Source organism: Pelodiscus sinensis, chromosome 23 (genome assembly GCF_049634645.1).
Source record: "Pelodiscus sinensis isolate JC-2024 chromosome 23, ASM4963464v1, whole genome shotgun sequence".
In the NCBI taxonomy this organism is placed as follows: domain Eukaryota; kingdom Metazoa; phylum Chordata; order Testudines; family Trionychidae; genus Pelodiscus; species Pelodiscus sinensis.
This window is the reverse complement of record NC_134733.1, coordinates 18,065,648-18,087,173: the sequence shown is the minus strand read 5'-3', so window position 1 is coordinate 18,087,173 and position 21,526 is coordinate 18,065,648. Positions and strand designations below refer to the sequence as shown.

General features: G+C 44.6%; 1 protein-coding gene across 5 annotated transcripts in view; it reads left to right on the top strand.

The window, feature by feature from the left end:
- Positions 1-1,752: 1,752 nt before the first annotated feature.
- The window catches only part of LOC102460020 (cyclin-dependent kinase 11B), a 42,092-nt gene continuing 22,318 nt past the window's right edge, over positions 1,753-21,526 (top strand). Inside the window, exons 1-12 of one of the 5 annotated variants that reach the window (XM_075906802.1) lie at positions 1,838-1,908; positions 5,848-6,007; positions 6,500-6,625; positions 7,377-7,492; positions 8,698-8,825; positions 10,377-10,515; positions 11,090-11,226; positions 14,237-14,359; positions 18,121-18,219; positions 18,335-18,478; positions 19,485-19,550; positions 20,403-20,578. In XM_075906802.1, the coding sequence (XP_075762917.1) occupies positions 6,515-6,625; positions 7,377-7,492; positions 8,698-8,825; positions 10,377-10,515; positions 11,090-11,226; positions 14,237-14,359; positions 18,121-18,219; positions 18,335-18,478; positions 19,485-19,550; positions 20,403-20,578 (1,239 nt within the window). In that variant the 5' untranslated portion in view covers positions 1,838-1,908; positions 5,848-6,007; positions 6,500-6,514. Of the gene's footprint in view, positions 1,909-5,847; positions 6,008-6,499; positions 6,626-6,704; positions 6,762-7,376; positions 7,493-8,697; positions 8,826-10,376; positions 10,516-11,089; positions 11,227-14,236; positions 14,360-18,120; positions 18,220-18,334; positions 18,479-19,484; positions 19,551-20,402; positions 20,579-21,526 lie in introns of those variants that run through there. The other 4 variants (XM_075906803.1, XM_075906801.1, XM_025182663.2 and 1 more) reach the window with 4 other exon arrangements.

Here is a 21,526-nt window from a genome sequence, read left to right as displayed (position 1 = left end):
GCCGCGCGCCCGCATGTGCCCCGGGGCTGGGGCCGTCCGAGCGCCGCGCACCAGGTGCCGGTGCATGTCACGCTCCTGGAGCCGGCGCCTCCAGTGCCCGTGCACCGGGGGCGGGGCCGGCCCAGGTTGTCAGTGGGCGCCACTTCAAGACAGACCCAAGAAAACCAACAATAGAACACCACTTGTCATCACCTACAACCCCCAACTTAAACCCGTCCAACACATTATCAATAAACTACAGCCTATACTGGAACAGGATACTACACTCTGAGAGGCTCTGGGAAACAGACCCATAGTCTCCTATAGATAACCACCTAACCTCAGGATGATTCTTACCAACAACCACAGGACATACCACACTAATACCAACCCTGGAACTTTCCCTTGCAACAAATCCTGTTGCCAACTCTGTCCACATATTTACTCTGCTGACACCATCATTGGACCTAACCATTTCAGTTATAAGATCAAGAACACATATTCCTGCTCATCCAGAAATATAATTTATACCATCATGTGCCTACAGTGTCCATCTACTATCTGTATTGGACAAACTTCTCAGACACTTCGCCAAAGAATCAATGCACACAAAACAGACATCAGACAGTTTCACAAAGAAAAAAACAGTTTCTTGCCATTTCACCCAGCCTGAGCAGTGTCTCAACAACCTTAATACCTGCATCCTGCTTCAAAGAGGCTTTACACAAGACTTCAAAGAGAAGGCTCTGAACTGTCATTCATGCTTACGTTTGACACTTTACACCTAGGTCTTAACAAAGACACTAATTACATTACCCATTACAAAGATAGCTTCCCCAATTATCACCTTTAATATCATTACCTCATAGACATTAACCTCCCCCCCATCCCTCCCTGGCTACGTCTACACTGGCACCCTTTTCCGGAAATGCTTAAAATGGAACAGTTTTTCCGTTATAAGTATTTCCGGAAAAGCGCGTCTACATTGGCAGGATGCTTTTCCGGAAAAGCACTTTTTCCGGAAAAGCGTCCGTGCCCATGTAGACGCGTTTTTCTGCAAAAAAGCCCCGATTGTCATTTTCGCGATCGGGGCTTTTTTGCGGAAAAGACTACTGTGCTGTCTACACTGGCCCTTTTCTGGAACAGTTTTTCCAGAAAAGGACTTTTGCCCGAACGGGAGCAGCATAGTTTTTCCGGAAAAACAATGACGATTTTACATTAGATCATCATTGCTTTTCCGAAAAAGCAAGCGGCCAGTGTAGACAGCTCGCAGCTTATTCCGGAAAAGCGGCTGCTTTTCCAGAATAAGTGGCCCAGTGTAGACACAGCCCCTCTGTTCTAAAATCTGATTTGTCCTTTTTATATGTGTTCACTTTTTTTTATTGTAACCTTTGGTATATATGGTCGTGCCAATTTTCTTCCACTATTTGCTCTGAGGAAGTGGGTCTGGCCCACGAAAGCTCATCACCTAATAAACCCTCCTTTTAGTCTTTAATTGGCTGCCTTGTCCTGTCTTTTGTTTCAGCAAGACCAGCCTAACACGGCTCCATCCCCCGCGGGTGACAGCGACCAGCAGCACCGCTCAGCTGACAAGCGCTCTCAGCCAACAGAACTGCGCCTGCGTCAGCCTAGCAGCAGCCTAGCGCTTCACCACAGCCTGCAGGGGGAGAGCGGGGGCGGGGCGCGCGTTCCCTACGTGCGAGCATCGCTCCGCCCCTACCCCGCCGGGCCCAGGGACTTCCGTCCGCGCCGTCGCGCGCCGGCCTCTCAGATTGGTCGCATGCGCGCTCCCGCGCTTGACGGCGCCGACGCCACACTCACGTGAGTGCGTCATCAGGATGCGCCGGGCAGCGGAAGTGACGCGTTTGTCCCGCGCTGGCTGGCGCTGCAGCCTCTCTCTTGAGTGTCCGGCGGCGGGTGGTGCTGGCGGTGAGTGGGGGTGCAGCTCACGTCTGCCTGGCGGGCCCTGTGCTGGTGGCGGGGCTCGCTCGGAGGAGAGGGGGCCAAGGGCTGGAGGGAGAAGGGGCCCCAGGTGCTGAGTGATGGGAGGGGGCTCACGCGGCTGGGTTCCTGTTCCTGGTTCTGAAGGCTGAGGGGCCCGGTGAGGAGTGAGGCTCCGGGCGGGGTCGAGGCGGCGCGTGGGAGTCGTGGGGCTGAGGCCGAATGAAATGGGGGTGAGCTGGAGAGTGAGGCTCTTGAGAGCGTGAGGTGATGGGGGGGAATCTGGGGGAGAAACTGGGGACCCCGGGGGTCGCGCTCAGAATTTATAATAGAGTCCCCGTGTATTAGGGAATTGCTTGGGACGGTCCCAGCCACCTCCCCATCACAGGGGTCTGAAACGTAGCTGTGAGGCTTAGTCGTGACTGGCAGGGACCGACAAGCATGTGGACAAGCTAGGTGCAGTGTCCTTGGCTTTTCAGAAAGCTTATGACAAGGTCCTTCACCAGAGGCTCTTAAGCAAAGTAAGTTGCCGTGGGATAAAAGGGAAGGTCTTCTCATGGACTGGCAACTAGTTAAAAGATAAGAAACAAATGGTCTGTTTTCTGAATGGAGTGGTGTTACCTGGGGTATGTACTGAGCCCAGTATTGTTCAACATATTCGTAAATGATCTGGAGGAAGGGATAAACACTGAGGTAAGACTGGCAAATTGTGTCACTATTCCTAAAAGTTTTTCCTGTGGGATGACTGTGTGATATCATCACATCACTCTGCATTGCACAGGAACATGCCTGACCCACTCCCAGGGTCCATGTGGAGGGCTGGGACTGCCTGCGGCTCAGCTCTCTCCTCTCCTCCCCAGCAGCCACAGGGAAAGCCAGGCCCAGCGCTGGCACAATCTTCCAGTGGGAAAATTGGGTTCAGTATGCGCCCTCCCGGCAGATGGGGAAGCTGGGCCTAGCCCCTCACGGTGCATGGAGGGAAAGGTGGGCCCGGGAGCTGTGCCTGGCATGTGCCCCAGCTGGGCCTGGCTTGGCTGCCAGGGTTAGAGCTGGACCTGGCGCGCACCACAGGCCAGCTCCTGGAGACAGTTATACTGCAGTGGATGGTGGGAGGAAGAAGGGGGCCTTGGTGGGGGAGAGAAGAGGGAGAAGGGGCCCTGGTGGAGGAGGTGGAAAAAAGAAAAGGGGGCCCTGGCCGGGGAGGAGGAGAATAAGACTGGAACTTTTAACTTTGGAAAAGAGGTTACTAAGGGGGGATTTGACAGAAAAATAGAGATAAAACCATGACTAGTGTGGAGAAAGTAAATAAGGAAGTGTTATTATTTACTCCTCAAAACACAAGTAGTAGAGATCACTAAATGAAATTAACCGCCAGCAGGTTTAGAACAAAAGTATTTTTTCCACACAATGCATAATCAGCCTATAGAACTCCTTGCCAGATGATGTTGTGAAGACCAAGACTATAACAGGATTCAAAGAAGAATTAGATAAGTTCATGAAAGATCTGTCCATCAGTGGGTATTAGCAGGACTTGACAAACCCCGGCGAGAGCTACTCACCAGCCCTGCACTGCACATGCACCAGACACATGCGCAGTGCCAGTGAATGGGGTGCACAGAGTGACTGGCTGAAATCCACTCGCCATGGGTGATTAGATTCGGTGGTTTGTCAAGCCCTGGGTATTAGCCATGATGGGCAGGGATGGTGTCCCTAGCCTCTGTTTGCCAGAAGCTGGGAATAGGCAACAGGGGGTGGATCACTTGATGATTACCTTTTTCTTTCCCTCTGGGGCACCTGGCATTGGTCACTGTTAGAAAATGGGATACTGGGCTAGATGAACTTTTGGTCTCATCCAGTATGGCTATTCTTATATTCTAAGTACCGTATATTCCGGCGTACAAGACGACCTCTGATGTTAAAAAACATCCCCCAAAAATCGGGGGTCGTCTTGTACGCCGGGTATACATCCCAGGCGCGCCTGGGCTGCCCCCCCGCCGGCTTCCCCCGAGGCTTTCAAAGCCGCGGAGGGGCTCCGGCGGGGGGGCAGCCCAGGCGCGCCTGGGATGCCCCGCCGCCAGCTTCCCCCGAGGCTTTCAAAGCTGCTGCGGCTTTGCTCCCGGTGCCTCTGGTCTGCTGGGGACCATCTCCAGCAGACCAGGGACACCGGGAGCAAAGGAGGCGGAGGGGCGCTGGGGTATAAGATGAAACCCTATCGTTTAATTAAAAAAATAGGGGGTCGTCTTATACGCCCAGTCACCCTATACGCCGGAAAATATGGTAAATTTTTCCAGTGTAGGCAAGGCCTGAAGCAGCTCAGCCCGCAAGAGGATCATAGCATCATGGGGCTGTGTTGTCGCTTCCGCTAGCTTTTTACAAAGGAGGAAAGGTTCTTGTTCTTTACCATCCCCACAAAGTCATTAAATACACTACAAGTAATTTCTGCCCAGGCAACCTGCAAAGACTCCTTTTCATTCTTTTTCTTGGAAGCCCTTGCTGCCATACTTAAAAAAATATTTAAATATAGTACAATTGAATAAGCAACTTTTAAAATCAGGATATCTTTATTCATTTATGAGAGAGAGAGAGAGTCTCATTTTCTTCTCTGACCTATTCAGATTAACTGTGGGTTGGATATCAAAGCCCAAAGAGGCTATGGTCTACCAGGTCTTCAAACAAGGGCATATTTTGTGACATTTTGTAGCTTCATCTGGCTCATTTTCACATACCCCTCTCTGTGGAAAATGATTTTTTGCTTGTTTTATGGTGATAGACATGGATGCAAAACAATGCTCAATTTTGCAACAAATTCCCAAAAGGCACATATTGAGCACTTCTGAATTTTTGTGACTATTTTATCCACTTCTTCTAGTGGGACTTTATTTATGAACTTAGCCTCTACAGGTGTGTGCCTCTGAAAATTGACATACACATGTAAAGATGTAAACAATGTACACTATGATTGACTAATTTTTAAATCCTCATGTTTAGCTGAGGACATCCTGCTTAGGAGGGCTTGGCCATAGTTGTAAAATTTTTTTAAAGTTTATACTATGGATGCTGTCCTTAACTGCATTTCAAATTGGTTAATTACCTTAATATATTTTAAAAGTTGTGCTACTGACCGGATCTTGTTCACTTTGTAATTGAGGCTTCATATATGCAGTAGATGAAACTAGTACAAAGTAGGAATAAAAACAGATTGAAGAGGACCAAGATTTGTTGCTACAGTTGGATGGCCATTATGTTGACTAAATGAAATTGATTACAGGTTGGATCTCCTTGGTCCAGCACACTTGGGACCTGACTAGTCCTGGACATGGGAGTTTGCTGGACTGGGGAAGTCTGAGGGAGAGTGACAGCCTCCCCTCTGGGCTCCTCTCCCCAGCCCCCTGGCACCACTGTCCCCTGGCTACGGCAGCTCTGCAGGCTCAGCAGCACTGTGAGCTCCCGTGGCCCCACCAGCTTTGCTGCACCTCAAGCTCTGGCAATCCTGCTATTGCTTGTGGCCCGCAGGCCCCAGCCTCTTCTGCCTCATGACCTTTGATGGCCCTAGCAGCCCTGTTGGGCCTCTGCCTCCCCTGGTCCTGTGGGCTCTGGAAGTGTGCCTACTTCCCTGCCGTGCTGGTTGCAGGCTCTGGTTCCCCAAGGGTTCCGCTGCCCTGCTGGCTCCACTGGCTGGCTCTGCTCCTAGCTGCTGGCAACTTCTGCTGCTGGGGCTCTCTGGTCCAGCAACATCCGTGGTTTTCCCAGACCATAGATGTTGCTGAATCAAAGTGTCTTGGACCACAGAGGTTCAACCTTTAGTTGGTGTTAGTCCAGTTCTTGGTGGAGATGTACCCACTGCTGGTGCTGACTCTTTTATAACTGTCTAGCAGAGAAGCCAAGCATTGAATGGGACTGAAGACAGAATTATCCTTTCAATTACAGGGTGTGTTTTCTGGGCAGACTCAATGCATGTAAATGGTTGATGGCCTTGCTATGTCTGTGATGCTCGTCAAACAGAAAACGAGGACTATCAGTCTAGCTGCTGTCAAATTAATTTGGAAAAAAGCAGAAAGAGCAGAGGTTTTTGCCAAACAACGATGTGGTATGTGAACTGCTGTGGAAGGACTGTGCGCTGGTGATGACAGCATCTCCAGGACAGATGGGACCCAAAGCCTTCATAAATAACTGAGCAACCCCAGAAAATTACTTTCCCACACACCTTCACAGAGATAAACTAATAAGTCATAAGACTAGCTCATTTAAATCATCATGACTGGCAAGATAAACACTATTGCAGAAGTTGCACTGATTTAACTTGGTTTTTAAATTAATTTAATTAAATGGTTGCAAAAGCCGTGTGAATATTTGTATTTTAAACCAAGCTTATTTTGGTGTATCTTAGTCAAATGCTAACTGACGACCTTTTACATAAGGTTTTGTGAAACTTTGCACATTATATCATAGTTTTTAGATGTTTATTTGTATATCAAAAGTTCATTTAAAACTTAACTAACTCGTTGATGTAACCAATAGCATTGAATATAGAATATTTCAAAAATACTTCTATGTCCATTAATGTGGTGTTCTGTTTCAGTTTGTTCTGACTCAAATGGGTGATGAAAAGGACTCTTGGAAAGTGAAAACTTTAGATGAAATTCTTCAGGAAAAAAAACGAAGGAAGGAGCAAGAAGAGAAGGCAGAGATAAAACGCATAAAAAATGTAAGCTGTCTTTTTGTAAATAAATAGTTCTAATTGAAGTGAGGAGGTTTAATTTTTTTTCCCCTCATTTTTCCATTAGAACAAGGCTTCCTCTATCACTATCAATGAAGTTCTTTTGTACTTCCATATTTAACAGGTGAGCACTATCTCTAAGTGTCAAAGCTTACCAAAATTATGTGCTCCCTTAAAACCTGACTGATAACCCACTTGGTCTTTTACTTTGCTTCACAGTTGTTGAAAAAGATTGTCTGAGAAATCAGTGTGGTTAATTGGAAGCTTTAGTTGCAGTATGCTTAGACTATTTTGGTCTTGATAGTGCTCCTGTTTTTAAAAACTTCCTGATTGCAACAGAAAAAGTATTGGACCAGTTTTGTAAAATGATTAATATTGTTTTGCCCTAGATAACTTTTGTTTATTCCAATTAAAAGGGGTTGCATAGGTGTCATTGTCTATTGTGTGTTGAAAAGTTTTATCTTTAAAAAAGTACCATAAGTTAGCGTAGTCTGAGTTTTTGTAGGCTCGTTTTACTTTCATAGACTGCTTCAGATATTACAGTATATTAACTGCGTTTGACTGTGTGAAAGCTATAGTTAAAGTCTGTACATTTCATAAACCACTGTTTTTTGTGTCCTATAAATCATTTGGCTTTAGTGTCAACTGTGGAGTTAAAAATCAGTTTTAAAAACGACTCCGTGGAAGAGAGAAATAAACTGCAACTTGTTTTTACTCTTCCTTCCCCCTTTCACCATAGTCTGATGATCGGGATTCAAAGCGGGATTCCCTTGAAGAGGGGGAGCTGAGAGATCATCGTATGGAGATAACAATCAGGAATTCACCTTACAGAAGAGAAGATTCTATGGAAGATAGGTAGGAAAAGAGGAAAATAATGCTTCTGGATGTAGACATGGCCTTAGAAGAAATAAAGTCTAAATATTCTATTGGGTTCTATTTGATAGTTACCTTAAGTCACTGAACTCTTTTATCTGTTTACCCATGTGTTAAAAGCAATTTAACAATACCAATCTACCCCAACAAGAGCTTGAGTTGTGAGGGCTTATTAATATTTGGCAGCTTGCGCCAAACTCCTCTGATGAAAGGAGCTATGGAAGTAGGGATGTAAGGGAGTAGTCAACTACACACAGTCTCTTCTCCTCCCTCCCCAGCAGTGGGGTTAGCTTTGGGCTGGCATGAGCCGGAAGCAAGCAGTCCTGGCTCGCGCTGGCTCGGGCTGTTGCGGCTTTGTATTTTAAATTTAGTAAGAGCTTGCAGCTGTCTGCAGCCTGGCTCCTACTGCATTTAAATTGGAGCGTCACAGCGGGGGTAGTGAGCACCTTCCTCATCAACTTAATCGACTACTCAATTAGCTATTAATCACAACTTACATCCCTATTCCATATAGGGATATTAAGCGACTAGTTGACTATCCTATAAGCAAAAGCTTATCAGTTAGTCGACTAGTCCCTCGACTAACACGGGGGTCAGGGAAGGCAGTGGGGTAGAGGGAACCAGGTGTGAGTTGGGAATCAGCTGATTCCTGGCTTGCGTGCAGTCCCAGATGCTGACGGCTCTTAATACATTTAAAAATCAGGAGCTCAGTGGGGAGGCGGGGGGCAGTGCAAGCCCAGACACCCGATTCCTGGCTTACACCAGGCCCCCCCATTGTGCTTCAACCTTTTTACATTTAAGGCTGGTATACAGCAGGGGACCTGGCATGAGCCAGGAATTGGCTGGCCTGGCTCGTGCCAGCCTTCTTCCTCTCTCTCTTCCCTCCTCCCCCTCCCCTTGCGCTTCAGCCTTTTAAATGTATTAAGAGACGGCAGGCTCTTAGTACATTTAAAAGGCAGAGTTGCAGCAGGATTAGCTCCCAGGGCCAGGAACTAGCCCCCTGCGGCTCCCCCGCTCATCGACTAGTCGATTAAACTAAATTTAACATCCCTAATATGTAAGTATAAATGCTATTGTTAGATAAATACTTATTCCTTCCCACGAAGGGAGGAAAAGAAGCAATAATTCGTACTTTCTTGTCATAAATTACGTATTACTTTCTTTTGTTAATATAAATTGCACTTTAGAGGTGAGGAGGATGATTCCTTGGCTATCAAACCACCCCAGCAAATGTCGCGAAAGGAAAAAGCACATCACAGGAAAGATGAGAAGAGGAAAGAGAAACGTAGACATCGGAGTCATTCAGCAGAAGGAGGTATGGTAGCTGTTTAAAATATTGTGCTAGTTCTTTGTGGTCAAGCACATTGGGGCACATTCTGCAAGGAATTGCACAATCATACTGAATGTCAGTTGCTGATCCTAAAGAGTTAGTTGTCAACATACTAGATGGATATGATCAGGAAGCCAGGGTGGAGGAAATGGAGTAAAGACATTTGAATATGAGATGTGAAATTCTAAGGAATTCTTGCTCAGTAATTTCTTCTGTTTCATTTAATCCAGTTAAGGAGTTTGTGTGCATGTCTGGTTCCTCACTCATCCTAGAGGAGGGAAACCATATTGCAACATGGAGCGTTAGTCTGATCCTGTTACATTGGAAGTCCATGTTAAAACTTCCATGGACTCGGGTGGTATAGGATTGAACCCTGTGTCTTTATACCTATCCATGAAGTTCCTAGCATGCTGTTGCTATAAAGTAATATGTGACAATAAACCTTGCTTTTCTGTTACTGGTAAACTTTATTCAGTCTATACTGCTCAATGTCATGACCAGAGGATTTTAAAATTGGTCAGTTTCACAGTTTCAGCTATTTATAACTGAAGCTGTAACCAGGGATGTCCTGACTCAACAGGGTCATGGAGAGGGTTACCAACTTGTTGTAATTGGCTCCCAAGATTGCTGTCCCTCACTTCTGTGCTGCCTTCACGGCTGGGCTCTGAAGGCAGCATCCTCCCAACTTTCTGCAGGTTGAGGAGGTGGAGTTCAGTAGGATTTCCCCCATGCTGCTTGGAGTACCCCAGCAGGGGGCTCCTAGCAGCTAGTCCACACAAGGAACAGTTTAAGTCCAGGCCCCTGGCCAATTTGAAGGGGGCCTCCAGCAAAAATGGTGCCATAGTCCTGGAAGAAGCCTTAGGGCAAAAGCTCCTAGTAGGTCACACCTGAGCCCTGAGAGAAACCGCCAGGAAGGAAGCCATGAGTCCTGGCTGCAGCCACAGGACTGAAGCCTGGACTGCTCCGAGCCCCAGCTGAAGTGGCAGGGCGTGGGAGTGGGAATGGATGTTCCAAGTCTAGGCTGTCCCAATCAGGAGGTAGCAGAAGCCATGAGCTTGGGCTGCTCCAACTGGCCAACAAGAGTGCAAGTCCCCGGCCCTGGGAAGAGCTGCCAAGGGAGGAAGCACTGACTGTGGCACGTGGTCCTGAGCTACATCAAGAGCTGTGGGGAGGGGAGGAGGTTGGAAGCCCAGATACCAGACTGCTGCAGCCAGAAGTAACAGTGTACCACTCTGCCTCTGGAGGTAGAACTGATCTCCATACCAAGGGTCGCCATGCCAGGGAAGGATAAGTTCTGTCCGTCCCCATTATGGCCAGACTAACAGCTAGGAGCCCCAGGCTCCCAGCAGCGGGACATCTGATTTCACAGGGGAGGGCTGATTTCATGGTCTGTGAGACATTTTTCAAGGCTTTGAAATTGTTAGGGGCCTACCCATAACATTAGTGCTTTATGTTACTTTGGTTGGTTTGTTTTGCTTTTAAAGAGCAGGAACATCTTGACCGTAACAATCCAGCATTTATTTTTATCTTTATTAGGGAAGCATGCCAGGGTAAAAGAGAAGGAACGTGAGCACGAACGTAGGAAAAGACATCGAGAAGAGCAGGATAAGGCTCGACGTGAATGGGAAAGGCAGAAGAGGAGGGAAATGGCTAGGGAGCATTCCAGGAGGGAGAGGTAAAAAAAAAAAAGCCAAACCTTCATTTTATAACATTGAAGAAATTCAGTTAGATCAAAATTTAGTGCAGTCTGATGACAGTTCCTTTACCCCATGAACATGCTGTATAATAGGCTTGGATCTCAGCTGCGTATAGCATCTTTTTGAAGTGGTTTCGTTACAGGATATCTTTCTTTGCATGCTGTTGTGCCATAGTAAGTAATTGGTGAGCAAGTCAGTTTTGTAGAATACAGTGGCCTTCCAAGGCTCACTTCAAAAAAATTAGCTTTATGAGGCTACTTATTTTTATTTAAATTCCAATAGAACGTAGAAACTTTTATCCTGGTGCCAGCTGGTTTAAAAAATGGCAGATGAGAACAAATCTGTTTTAAAGGGCCAATATCTGCTTCTGTGAAGGACTGGTTGGGCGATGGGCAGGTACACAATCATACTACAGTTTTGTTGCTAGTTGGCCTTGAAATCACATAACGTAGCAGTCTATTATTGCAACAGTAACAAGGTGTAGAATAAAAAATAGAAGCCCAGAGTTCAGTTTGTAGTTGAATTATAAAATAGGCAAATGAATGTTTCCAGGGATCGTCTAGAGCAGCTTGAGCGAAAACGAGAACGGGAGAGAAAAATGCGAGAGCAACAAAAAGAGCAAAGGGAACTAAAAGAACGGGAAAGGCGAGCTGAAGAAAGGCGCAAGGAGCGGGAAGCCAGAAGAGAAGGTAACTAGCTCAGTGTAAACAGAATAAGGGGCTGTTCTGTATTGAAACAGCAGTGGAATTTAGATAAAACCAAGTATCTTTTATATAGGCCACTGCCAGGGTTTCCTTTAAAAAGAGAGCGAGCGAGTGTCTAGATTCTTTATTAGTCATGAAGAAGAGGACAGCATCGTACGGGGGTTAAAGAATGCAACAGTCTCTGATCTTGTATAACTGGTTCTGTATTGTGGAACTCAGACCTATTAGTATTTAATCAGGCCATTAGACAGTTTTCAGTGGATGCTGTATCCTTTGCTGACCTGTTCTTTATCTTCAGGATCAGCTTTTTACTGGTCATTGATTTCCACTTAGTGTTCCAACTGGACCCAAAATGTTTCCAGTTTGCGGAGTATTTTACATCCCCTTAGGTGATTAAGCATAATTGATTTGTGCCTAGGTCAAGGCACCAGAGAAAACAAGGACACTCCCTCTTTGTGTTTTAACAGTGTTGAACGCTATTATTACCTTACTATGACTAATATTTTGTAATCAGTTCTCATACTGTTGGTTTCTCATTTGCATTTTATACTAAGCTGAAAATCTTGATCTGCCAAAAGATAAAATGTTTAAGAACTTGAGGAAATGAAACAACGTGGTGTGGAACTTTCTGCTTCCAGTGTGAAAAAGAACGGTCATCTTAACATGCACACAAACATGTGATAGTGCAGCATTATATAGATAAGCTGCCAGGTTAGCATTTTCATAGCTTTTCCAATGTCCATCCATTTGGTTCTTCTGAAGATGAGACTGGTACCAGAAAAATTTCACTAAGACATTATGCAAGTGTCCTTTGCTTGTATCTTTGCCACTGCATCTCAGTCCTCCCCTGTAGCATTCTTGCTGTTTCAGTCCTGGACCATCCTTTGGCAAAGATTACCATGGATGCCAGATTCTGTGGTCGATGTAGGATGAAAGACATTGTGGTATAGTGGACAGAGCACTGGATTGGAATTTGGGGGAACCTGGTTTCTGTTCCTGGGTCTGTTACTAACTAATTTTTTGGAAAGTCACTTCATCTGTGCCTCAGTTTCCCCAATCTGGAAAATGGGAATTTTAACATTTATTTGCTTTGACATCTGCATGCTTCAGATATACTTAAAAGGGTATTGTCAGGTAGTTTCTCTTTTTAGGTTTTTATACTGTGCCCATTGTTGATACCAGAAAGTCTTCAAATCATTTTCGTTTTTCAAAATTCAAATGAATAGATCTGTTAAGATTTTCGAAAAAAAAAATTAAACATCATTTAAGTATTCCCTTAAACTTCATGAGAATTAGTAAATATTTACTATATACAAACTAGTCTAGCTTAAATGTTTATATTCAATACAATACAGAAAATAAACACTAAATAATAATTTCATTCAATTTTGCAAAATATTTCAATAATATAAAGTGCTCTACCCACTAGAAGGAAGGAATCACCTAGACAGCAGGGTGACTTTAGTGTTAAAATACCAATTTAGATTTTACAGTGGTGGTAAAAGATTGATCTGCCTAAATCGAGGTCGTTAGAAGTTGCAGTTGAAAGATTGAACTTTTCACATTTCTTATAAGGCTTCTGTATGAAATGTATGATGTTTATGTGGCATCTTACATCCCCAAGTTCTCTCACACACTTTATAAATTTAAAGAATGCATATCTGCCTCTGAGGTGAAACAGCTCAGAGCAATTCAGGACATGAAATAAAGAGGATATTCATAGTCACTTGAAATGTCAGGAGGAAAGTGTGCAGGTAGAATGTTACCAAAGGGTGTTTGGCCAGTGGGAAAACAGGTTATAAGAATATGGGAATCCACTTGTAAAACTTTTTACCAAAAAGTGAAAAAATTAGTTCAGTTTTGCAAATATTGGTGTGTGAATGTTGTTGTAAGGCAATGGAAGGGAAAATGCTTGATATCTTTCACTGCTCTCTTTAGAAGAGTGATAGAGATGTAGCCGTGTTAGTCTGGTGTAGCTGAAACAAAATACAGGACTATGTAGCACTTTAAAGACTAACAAGATGGTTTATTAGATGATGAGCTTTCGTGGGCCAGACCCACTTCCTCAGATCAAATATGGTAGGGATGTGGAGAGATAACTGGTAAGCCTAATGGATGAGGTTAATTAGTGGGGTTGGAGCGGCTCCCGCCTGCAGCAAGCGGGTCCCCCCGTGGACAGGGGCCAGAGCATGCGGTGGACCTGGGCACCCCTCAGGCAGGGGCTACTCTGGCAACCCCATCCCTTAATCAGTTAACCTGTTAAAACAGTGTTTAATTGGTTAGTCAATTAAATGGGATTTTATATCCCCATTCCATAGTCCTGTAGGTCTCATTGTTTCTGAATTTTTTCCCAAGTATTGGGCCTAAATTTCATCCCTGTTACTCCTACTTGTATTCCTTTTCATCATGCTAAACAATTCCTTTCTCTTCTTGATATTTACACCATTCGAGAAGTCATTGACAATTATCCTGTCTTCCAACTTAGTCATCGCTTAGCCATTTTCACCTCTTTTAAGTGTTTGATATTTACTCGTGAATCAATTCCTCCAGCCCCTTTCCTTGTAATTCTTTTCTGCACCTCCCCAAGTTTGTCTACTGTGCCTTGGATAAGGAGCATCATGAAACAAATGCAGTATTGCAGATGTGGTCTGAGAGGGTGGTAAAGAGAGGGATTCTCACCTCCTCTCCCTAAGTCTCAGTATATGTAGTCCAAGTATGTATTGGTTTTTTTTAATTACCACATTCCATTTTAGAATGGTACAGTGAGTCCTTATCCAGATCATTAAATATCACCATGGTGTGTGTGGGGGTGTGTGTGTGTATGTTTGTTTTTTTTTTGTGTTTTTTTGGGAGGTGCAGTTAAGGGTGTTTTCCTTTTAGAAAAGAAATAAAAATGGTGCGTGAGTCAGCTTGCCATGACTGGAGAAGGTTTCTTATTAATAGCAGAAAAATGTAATGCATTTTTGTTGTGTTTTTGTTTTTGTTTTTTCACTAGTTTCCGCACATCATAGAACAGTGAGGGAAGATTATGGAGACAAAGTAAAAATAAGAACCTGGAGTCGCAGCCCATTACGACAGCAAAGAGAAAAGCTTGAGCAAGGAGATGGCAGGAAGCCAGGTAGTGTTTTCACTTGGTAGTATGCCATTGCATGATAAAACAGAGACTTGGGGCTTGATTTTGGCAGCTAAGAAGAATTTTATTGTACTTTCTCAAAAGTATTGAAAGTTTGAGAGACAAATGGTGGAATAGTACCAAAGTATGGACAAGGAATGGCAAATAAAAGGTTATCTGGAAGTTTTGCTGATGTTTGCAGGGACCCCTTTTCTTTTTAAAATCTTGAGAAATGCTTATTAATTTTGCCCTTTTCTACTGAGGGGTGTGTGTTCCTCTGAGCTTTGGCACATTGACTATTGAGCAACAGATATTTCCCTGTAATTATGTCCATGCATGCAGCTGTTTACTACTTAATCAAAATCATTACCATCTGGAAGCCACTATGGATGCAAAATCCTGTTTAATTGGTTAACCAGTTAAACGAATTTTGTAACCAGTTCATACAATAAAGGGGACAGGCGAGGGGGCTGCTCCAGCCTGCTGGCCTGGAGTAGCCCCTCTGCCATGGACAAAGTCTGCTCCTGATGCTGGAGTAGCTTGCTTCTGCGGGGCGCTCATGGGGTTGGAGCAGCCCCCTATCCCCAGCAGGAGGGGAGCTGTTCCAGCCTCCATTGGTTACCCAGTTAACCTTTTACATCCCTAGAAGCAACTGGAATTCTGGACGTGAAGCCAGACTCATAGATTCCCATGATTCGTCTTCATGTTTGTTTGCTAGTTTGTTTGTTAGTAAGCCCTATTTTCAGATTACTGTCAGCCAGCATGAACAGAACTGTGGTCCACACTGCAATGCTGACAACAGCAAATGTGCAGAGGCAGATGGAGATGTATTTGAGATCTTGCTGCCAGCTGGCTTTTGCTTTGGAAGTCAACTTGAGGTGCTACAGCTATTGCCTGATAGCAAGGAAGGATGGCAAGCATCCAAGTGGGGCAATGGCCACAAGACTGAACACTTAGGACAGCTTTCCTGTTGGTGTGCTGCAGCTCTGAAGTGAGTTGTGTGCGGTCTCCAGGAAAGTGGCCTTTGTCAACCTTAAGTTAGCCACTGCTGGTCATCCTAGGTTTGCAGAATGTTTCTCACCAGACACTTATTACCTTAGTCTGGAAATGGAGCTGCACTGACTGAAGTTTCTCCAAGAAAAACTCATCCCCAAGAAGCTGCTTGATCTCCTTTCCTGTATCTCTTCCAGAAGGCGCTCAAGAGGTGTCTGGACACTGCCTTTTTCCCCCTGCATCTCTTTGCACTCAGGCAGCCAGAGTTTGATGATAGTTCTATCTTTGAGAAGCCTGGCACTTCAGGTGCAGGACCTAGACAGAGAAGAGAGGGCCTGATAAAATTAACTCGAAGTTGTGGTTCCTAGGTCGGTCTCTGTGGCATCAATGATAAAATATTTTCCCCTCTATTTTGATAGTTTTTTTTTCGAGTCATGGGAGACACTTGTGATGGTAACTTGTTTTCCACCTTATTTTCCCTGTGCCCAGGGACTTTATTGCAATGAAGTATTTTACTTCTAGCATGTTTTGAGGAGTGGCGGGCTATTCTTGTTTGGACAGTGGGGTTTGGTAGTATGTGCCATTACTTATTTGGTGTAAATGGTTTTCAGGACAGAGTTGGGGGATGCAGGTTAGTAATTGCATATGCACCTCTTTAGGTGTGCCTTACATTGGAGGACATTATGCTAATAGACAGGGCTCGACAAATAATCTACTCACGTGTGGCGAGTAGATTACGACCCAGAAGAGCCGGCACAGAGTGATCTGCACATGCGCAGAACGCAGAACGGCGCGAAACCGCGCGGCTGGTGAGCAGGGCTCGCCGCCACTTGGCAAGCTCTGCTAATAGAGGTGATCAAGAAACAGAAACAGCCCTTGTTCAAAAAGGATAAGGGCAAACCAAGCAGATATGCATTCATTGTATTCACCATAATTGTCTCCTCCCCAGAATTGCTGCAGGAATGGAAGGGCATTATAACCTATACTGGTAAAAACTAAAACCAATACCAAGACATTGCAGTGTTTGTGCTAAACCAGAACACATTTTTGCATATTTTATCTCCCCAACAGGCATATACCACGCATTCTGCAAAGAGTTCTGCAATGCTAGTTCTTAATCTTTGGGGTTAAAAATGTTGCCTGTGCTATGTAATATGCTTGAACTTACACTGTATAACAATGTTGCTTATGCTTGAATGCCTTAGTCTCTTGACCTTAGTAAATGACTTCAGACTTTCCTTATATTTGTATCTTAATACCCTCCCAAACTGAAAGCCACCATTTGTCTCATCCCCTTGAATACTTTTAGAGGAGACAGGGACTAACTAGTGAATACTTCAACCACCATTTGGGTCCCTTTGAATTCTGTTAGAGGAGAAAGGAAATAGCAATTGAATAAGCTTATTCAACATCCTTCAATGTTATAGAAACTGCAGTATAGTTTAAATATTACTACAGTTATCATCCTTTACAAACTCAAAAACACTTCAGGATATATTCTGGCTTGGAAAGCTCAATTTGTCTTCCAAGCCATACAATTAATCCTTTGGGTTGCCATGTTTCTAGGGACTCGGTTTATTAACAGAAAATATTCAGGAATTGGAATAGCCATATCCTCTGGTTAAAGTTCAGTTGTGCTTTTATTTTGTTGTAGTCCTGAAAAGTTATTATAGCCAATACACATGTGAACAGTCAGAAGTAGTGGTGATTTTTTTGTATTTGTAAAATTGTGCTCTAATAGTGGTATTTACAGAATTCATTACCAAATTGTGCATTCTCCCCCCGTCATGCCATGAGATTTATTAATAACTCGATATACTTCTAAAAACATTTCTAAAATACAGTTCAATTCTTCCACTCTTGATCCTGCTACACTGCAGTTCTTACTGTTAATTTCAATGGTATGTAACTTTATGTGAAGCCATGCCGAGGACATTCAAAATCTTAGCAGGTACATTCTGTTGGACCTGACTGAAATGTTTGGCAGTGGTTCAAGGGGTTAACAAAGAAAATAATCTAGGGTTCTTGGGTGTGCAGTACTTGATAAGGTAGAGAAAATGCTCAGAACAGTGGTTACCAGCTGGTCGATCACGATCGACTGGTTGATCCTGGAGACTTTTCCAGTTGATAATCTCTTGGTGATGCAGCAGGGTGCCATTAAGGCAAGCCCCCTGCCTGCCCAGCCCCATGCCACTCCCCGAAGTGACTAGCACACCTTTGTAGCCCCATTATGGGAGAAGCAGGGATCTCTGAGAGCTGCCCCTGCCTGCAGGCACGCTCTCCCTACAGCTCCCATTGGCCAGGAGCTGGGAACTGTGGCCAGTGGGAGCTGCAGTGGCGGTGCTTAGAACTACATACCCCCCAGCAGCTTCAGGGACTCATTGGCCCCTTCTGAGAATGGAGTGAGGCAGGGAGCCTGCCTTAGCCCCGCTGCACCACTAACTGGGAGTCGCTCAAGGTAAGTCCCAACCCTCTTCCCAGAGCTTGCACCCCTCACTCCTCTTTCACTCCACCCCATACCCCAGACTTATCCCAGAGTCTGCTCCCACAGTGTGAACCCCTTTGTTCCAGCCCAGATCCTGCATACCCTCCTGAACCCAAACCCCTTTCTCCTGCCTGGTGAAAGTAAGTCAGGGTGGGGGGAGGGAGAATAGAGTGGGCGAGGCTTTGGGGAACTGTTGGGGTAGATCGTAGGTTGCCCTTAAATTCAGAAAAGTGACTTAAAAGGTTGGAGACCATTGGTTTAGAAACTGCTTTGTTTTATTACTTCTCAGTGAAAGAGGAAAAAACAGAAGAAAGAGACCTGCTTTCAGATTTGCAAGACATCAGTGACAGTGAGAGGAAAACTAGCTCAGCAGAGTCTTCATCAGGAGGTAATTGCGCTCAAATATACAGAACTTACCCTCAGAAATAATCATATTTATGAGAAGATCCTTCTTGCGACAGCACACCTAGTTACTTGTATGTTCTTTGCTTATCCCCCACCAGAATCTGCATCTGGTTCAGAGGAAGAGGAAGAGGAATCTAGCAGTGGAGAATCAGAAGAAGAGGAGGAAGAGGAGGAGGAGGAAGAAGAGGAGGAGGAAGAGGAGACAGGAAGTAATTCTGAGGAAGTAACTGAACAGTCAGCTGGTAAGTGCTAAAACATGACCTCAAAAATGCTCGCCCAAATCACTTTTGTGCTGACAGCTTTACCATATCCACTTTCCTTTCCTTTCCTTTCTTCTTGATCACAGATATATAGAAACCTAAAATAAGATCATTACAAAAATAACTTCTGAGGACAAATAGTAATGAACTTGTACATGCCCTCATACAGAAAGACTATCAACCTAAGGCACCAAGATGGACAGTTCTAGAGAGATGGTGAAAGCGACATCACTTGATACAAAGGCAGCAGTGTAGGGGAGGGGCTGCATGTAACCATGAGGGTTAACCAGTGAGCCCATGTTCACATCTCTAGTTATTAACAGATCATAGGGTTAGTAACCCAGACCTGGAAGACTACTGAAATGGCATTTTTCCAATGATCACCAAACTTTTGAGGCTTACTTCCCCCTATCACCCTCCACACCCTCCATCCTAAGCCGGGAGGTGGACATGGGTAAGGGGACTGAGACTGGAGCCACAGCTGGGATGGTTTTTTTTGCTGGAACCAGGAACAAAACCCCAGGTTCTGAGGCTGGGAGTGGGTGTGGGAACGCAGCTGCTGCTGGGCTGAGTGGGGGCAGATAGTTGGGCCCATGGCTGGATGTGGTCCACTCTTAGCCCTTACCCCAGCATTGGCCCTGGGCCAAGAATGGAACTGTAGCAGACGGCTGGGGCAGTGCCAGAAGTGGTGCTGCAGCTGGGCCTGTGGCTGGATGTGGAACTGCACCAAGGCTGGAGACTTGGCCAGGCATGGGGCCAGGACAACGGCGATGGGTGGGATGGCGCTCCCTCCTCTCCTCATCCCAGGAGAGTCTACTTCTCTCCCTCAAACATTCCTCCACCACCTGAAAGGGGACATGCCCCACAGTTTGGGGACCTCTGCATGACTCTGTGATGCTCACATTGCTAGTTCACTGTATTAAGCATCTGTCTACATGAAATCAGAATGATATTAAGCTTTTTCTATTGCATTTCATTCTGTTTTTAGAAGAGGTGAGTGAAGAAGAAATGAGTGAAGAAGAAGAGCGAGAGAATGGAAATCACATTCCAATTGGTAAGATGCAAACATTGGCTTTCTCTGTAACAGTTTTTTACTTTTCTATTTCATGACCTACAGATTTTAATGCACTGAATAGTCTGTGAAAGCATAACAAGGTGTTCCAGCCTACTGGAACTTGATTGTAAAAATAGGCTAGTATAAGACGTACTATTGGTGGTCAAGGGGTGGATATTATTTCTGCTGGTCTACATAGAAATCTTGCATAAAATGATATTTTATGAATGAAATGACCGTAGCTTTTTAAAATCAACTTGCTTGTGGATTTTCATCAGTGATACACTCCACCACACGATTTGGATCTGAGAGCCAGCTGTATTCAAGATTAGACACATCCTGGAATAGAACTTCCCCGAAATCTGAATGAGAGTTCTGATCCAAGGGCTTTTCATTGATCTGTTGTAAGAGTAAACAGAGGCAGTTTGGATCTGGATCTGAACTTGCCTAATGATCTGGCTGTGATATTTATTTGGGCCCATCCTCTTAGTACTCAGAATTGCAGTGATGATGTGAATCAGCTTAAAGTTGCACCAGTCTTCTTTTGCATTCTGTTCATATATTGGTTTAGTTTTATAATGTGTAGTAGTTAACCTTGAAAATGTATTCAAGGAACTAGAACAGAACCTCATGTATTCAAGGAACTAGAACAGAACCTCATGAAACATATCCCAGTCCCCATAAAAAGTTATGTTTCTTTAAATACCCTCCTATCATCTTTTAACAGAATGCGTGCCACTCTCTTTAGTATCTGCTTTATGATCAAAATTTTATTCCTCATTAGTTTGTCTAAAACTAATTCAGACAGCCCTAATCGTTACCTGTTTCCACAATTGATTCTAAATTTTGAAGTTACAGAGTCAAGGTTTGACCGGGATTCAGCAGGAAGTGAAGGAGAAGAGGAGGAAGTGGGGGAAGGGACCCCCCATTCCAATGCAATGACAGAAGGAGATTATGTTCCTGATTCTCCAGCTTCATCACCCATTGAGTTGAAGCAAGAGCTACCCAAGTACCTTCCTGCGCTGCAGGTGAGTCTTATTTCACAAGTGCTCCAGAACATCTTGGAGGGGATTTGATTTCCATAGATAGTGACATAAAACGATAGATGTACTCTGCAAAGCATCTTGGATATAAAACAGTCATATGTCAGATCGTCAGTGCATTTCCCCAATGTCAGATTCATTATGTGCATAATCAGTGCTGGGGTCAACCAAAAGCATGTTGTGGTGTCAATTGAGTCAAGGCGCATATTCCATCAATCAAATATTCACTTAAATATTTTTAAAAGTTGTGTGAAAACAAGTTGAAACTGTTTAGTGTTTAATGAGAATACAATACACTGAGGTAGTGCAATATTCTGATCATCCCATCTGAAAATAGATACTGTGGCTGTGTCTACACTGGCACGATCTTGCGCAAAAGCTTGTACAAAAACTTGCTTCCTGTCTACACTGGCCATGTGTTCTTGCGCAAGTAAACTGACGTTCTAATGTATGAAATCAGGGCTTCTTGCACCAGAACTCTGACGCTCCCGCTCCGGAATAAGCCCTTTTGCGCACCTGTTCTTGCGCAAGAGGCCAGTGTAGACAGGCAACATGAATTTCTTGCGCAAGAAAGCCCTATGGCTAAAATGGCCATCGGAGCTTTCTTGCACAAGAGAGCGTCTACACTGGCCTGGATGCTCTTATGCAAAAGCACACCTCTTGTGCAAAAGCACATGCCAGTATAGACGCTCTCTTCTGGAAGAGTTTTTGCAGAAGAACTCTTCCGCAAAAGAGTTTTTGCATGAGAACGTGCCAGTGTAGACGTACCCTGTAGGTATAGGCAGGGTTCACAAGTAACAGAAATGTTGTAGCCAGGAAGTCTAATGGTATATTGGGGTGCATTAGGAGGAGCATTTCCAGCAGATCTAGAGAAGTGATTATTCCCCTTTATTTGGCGCTGGTGAGGCCACATCTGGAGTATTGCATCCAGTT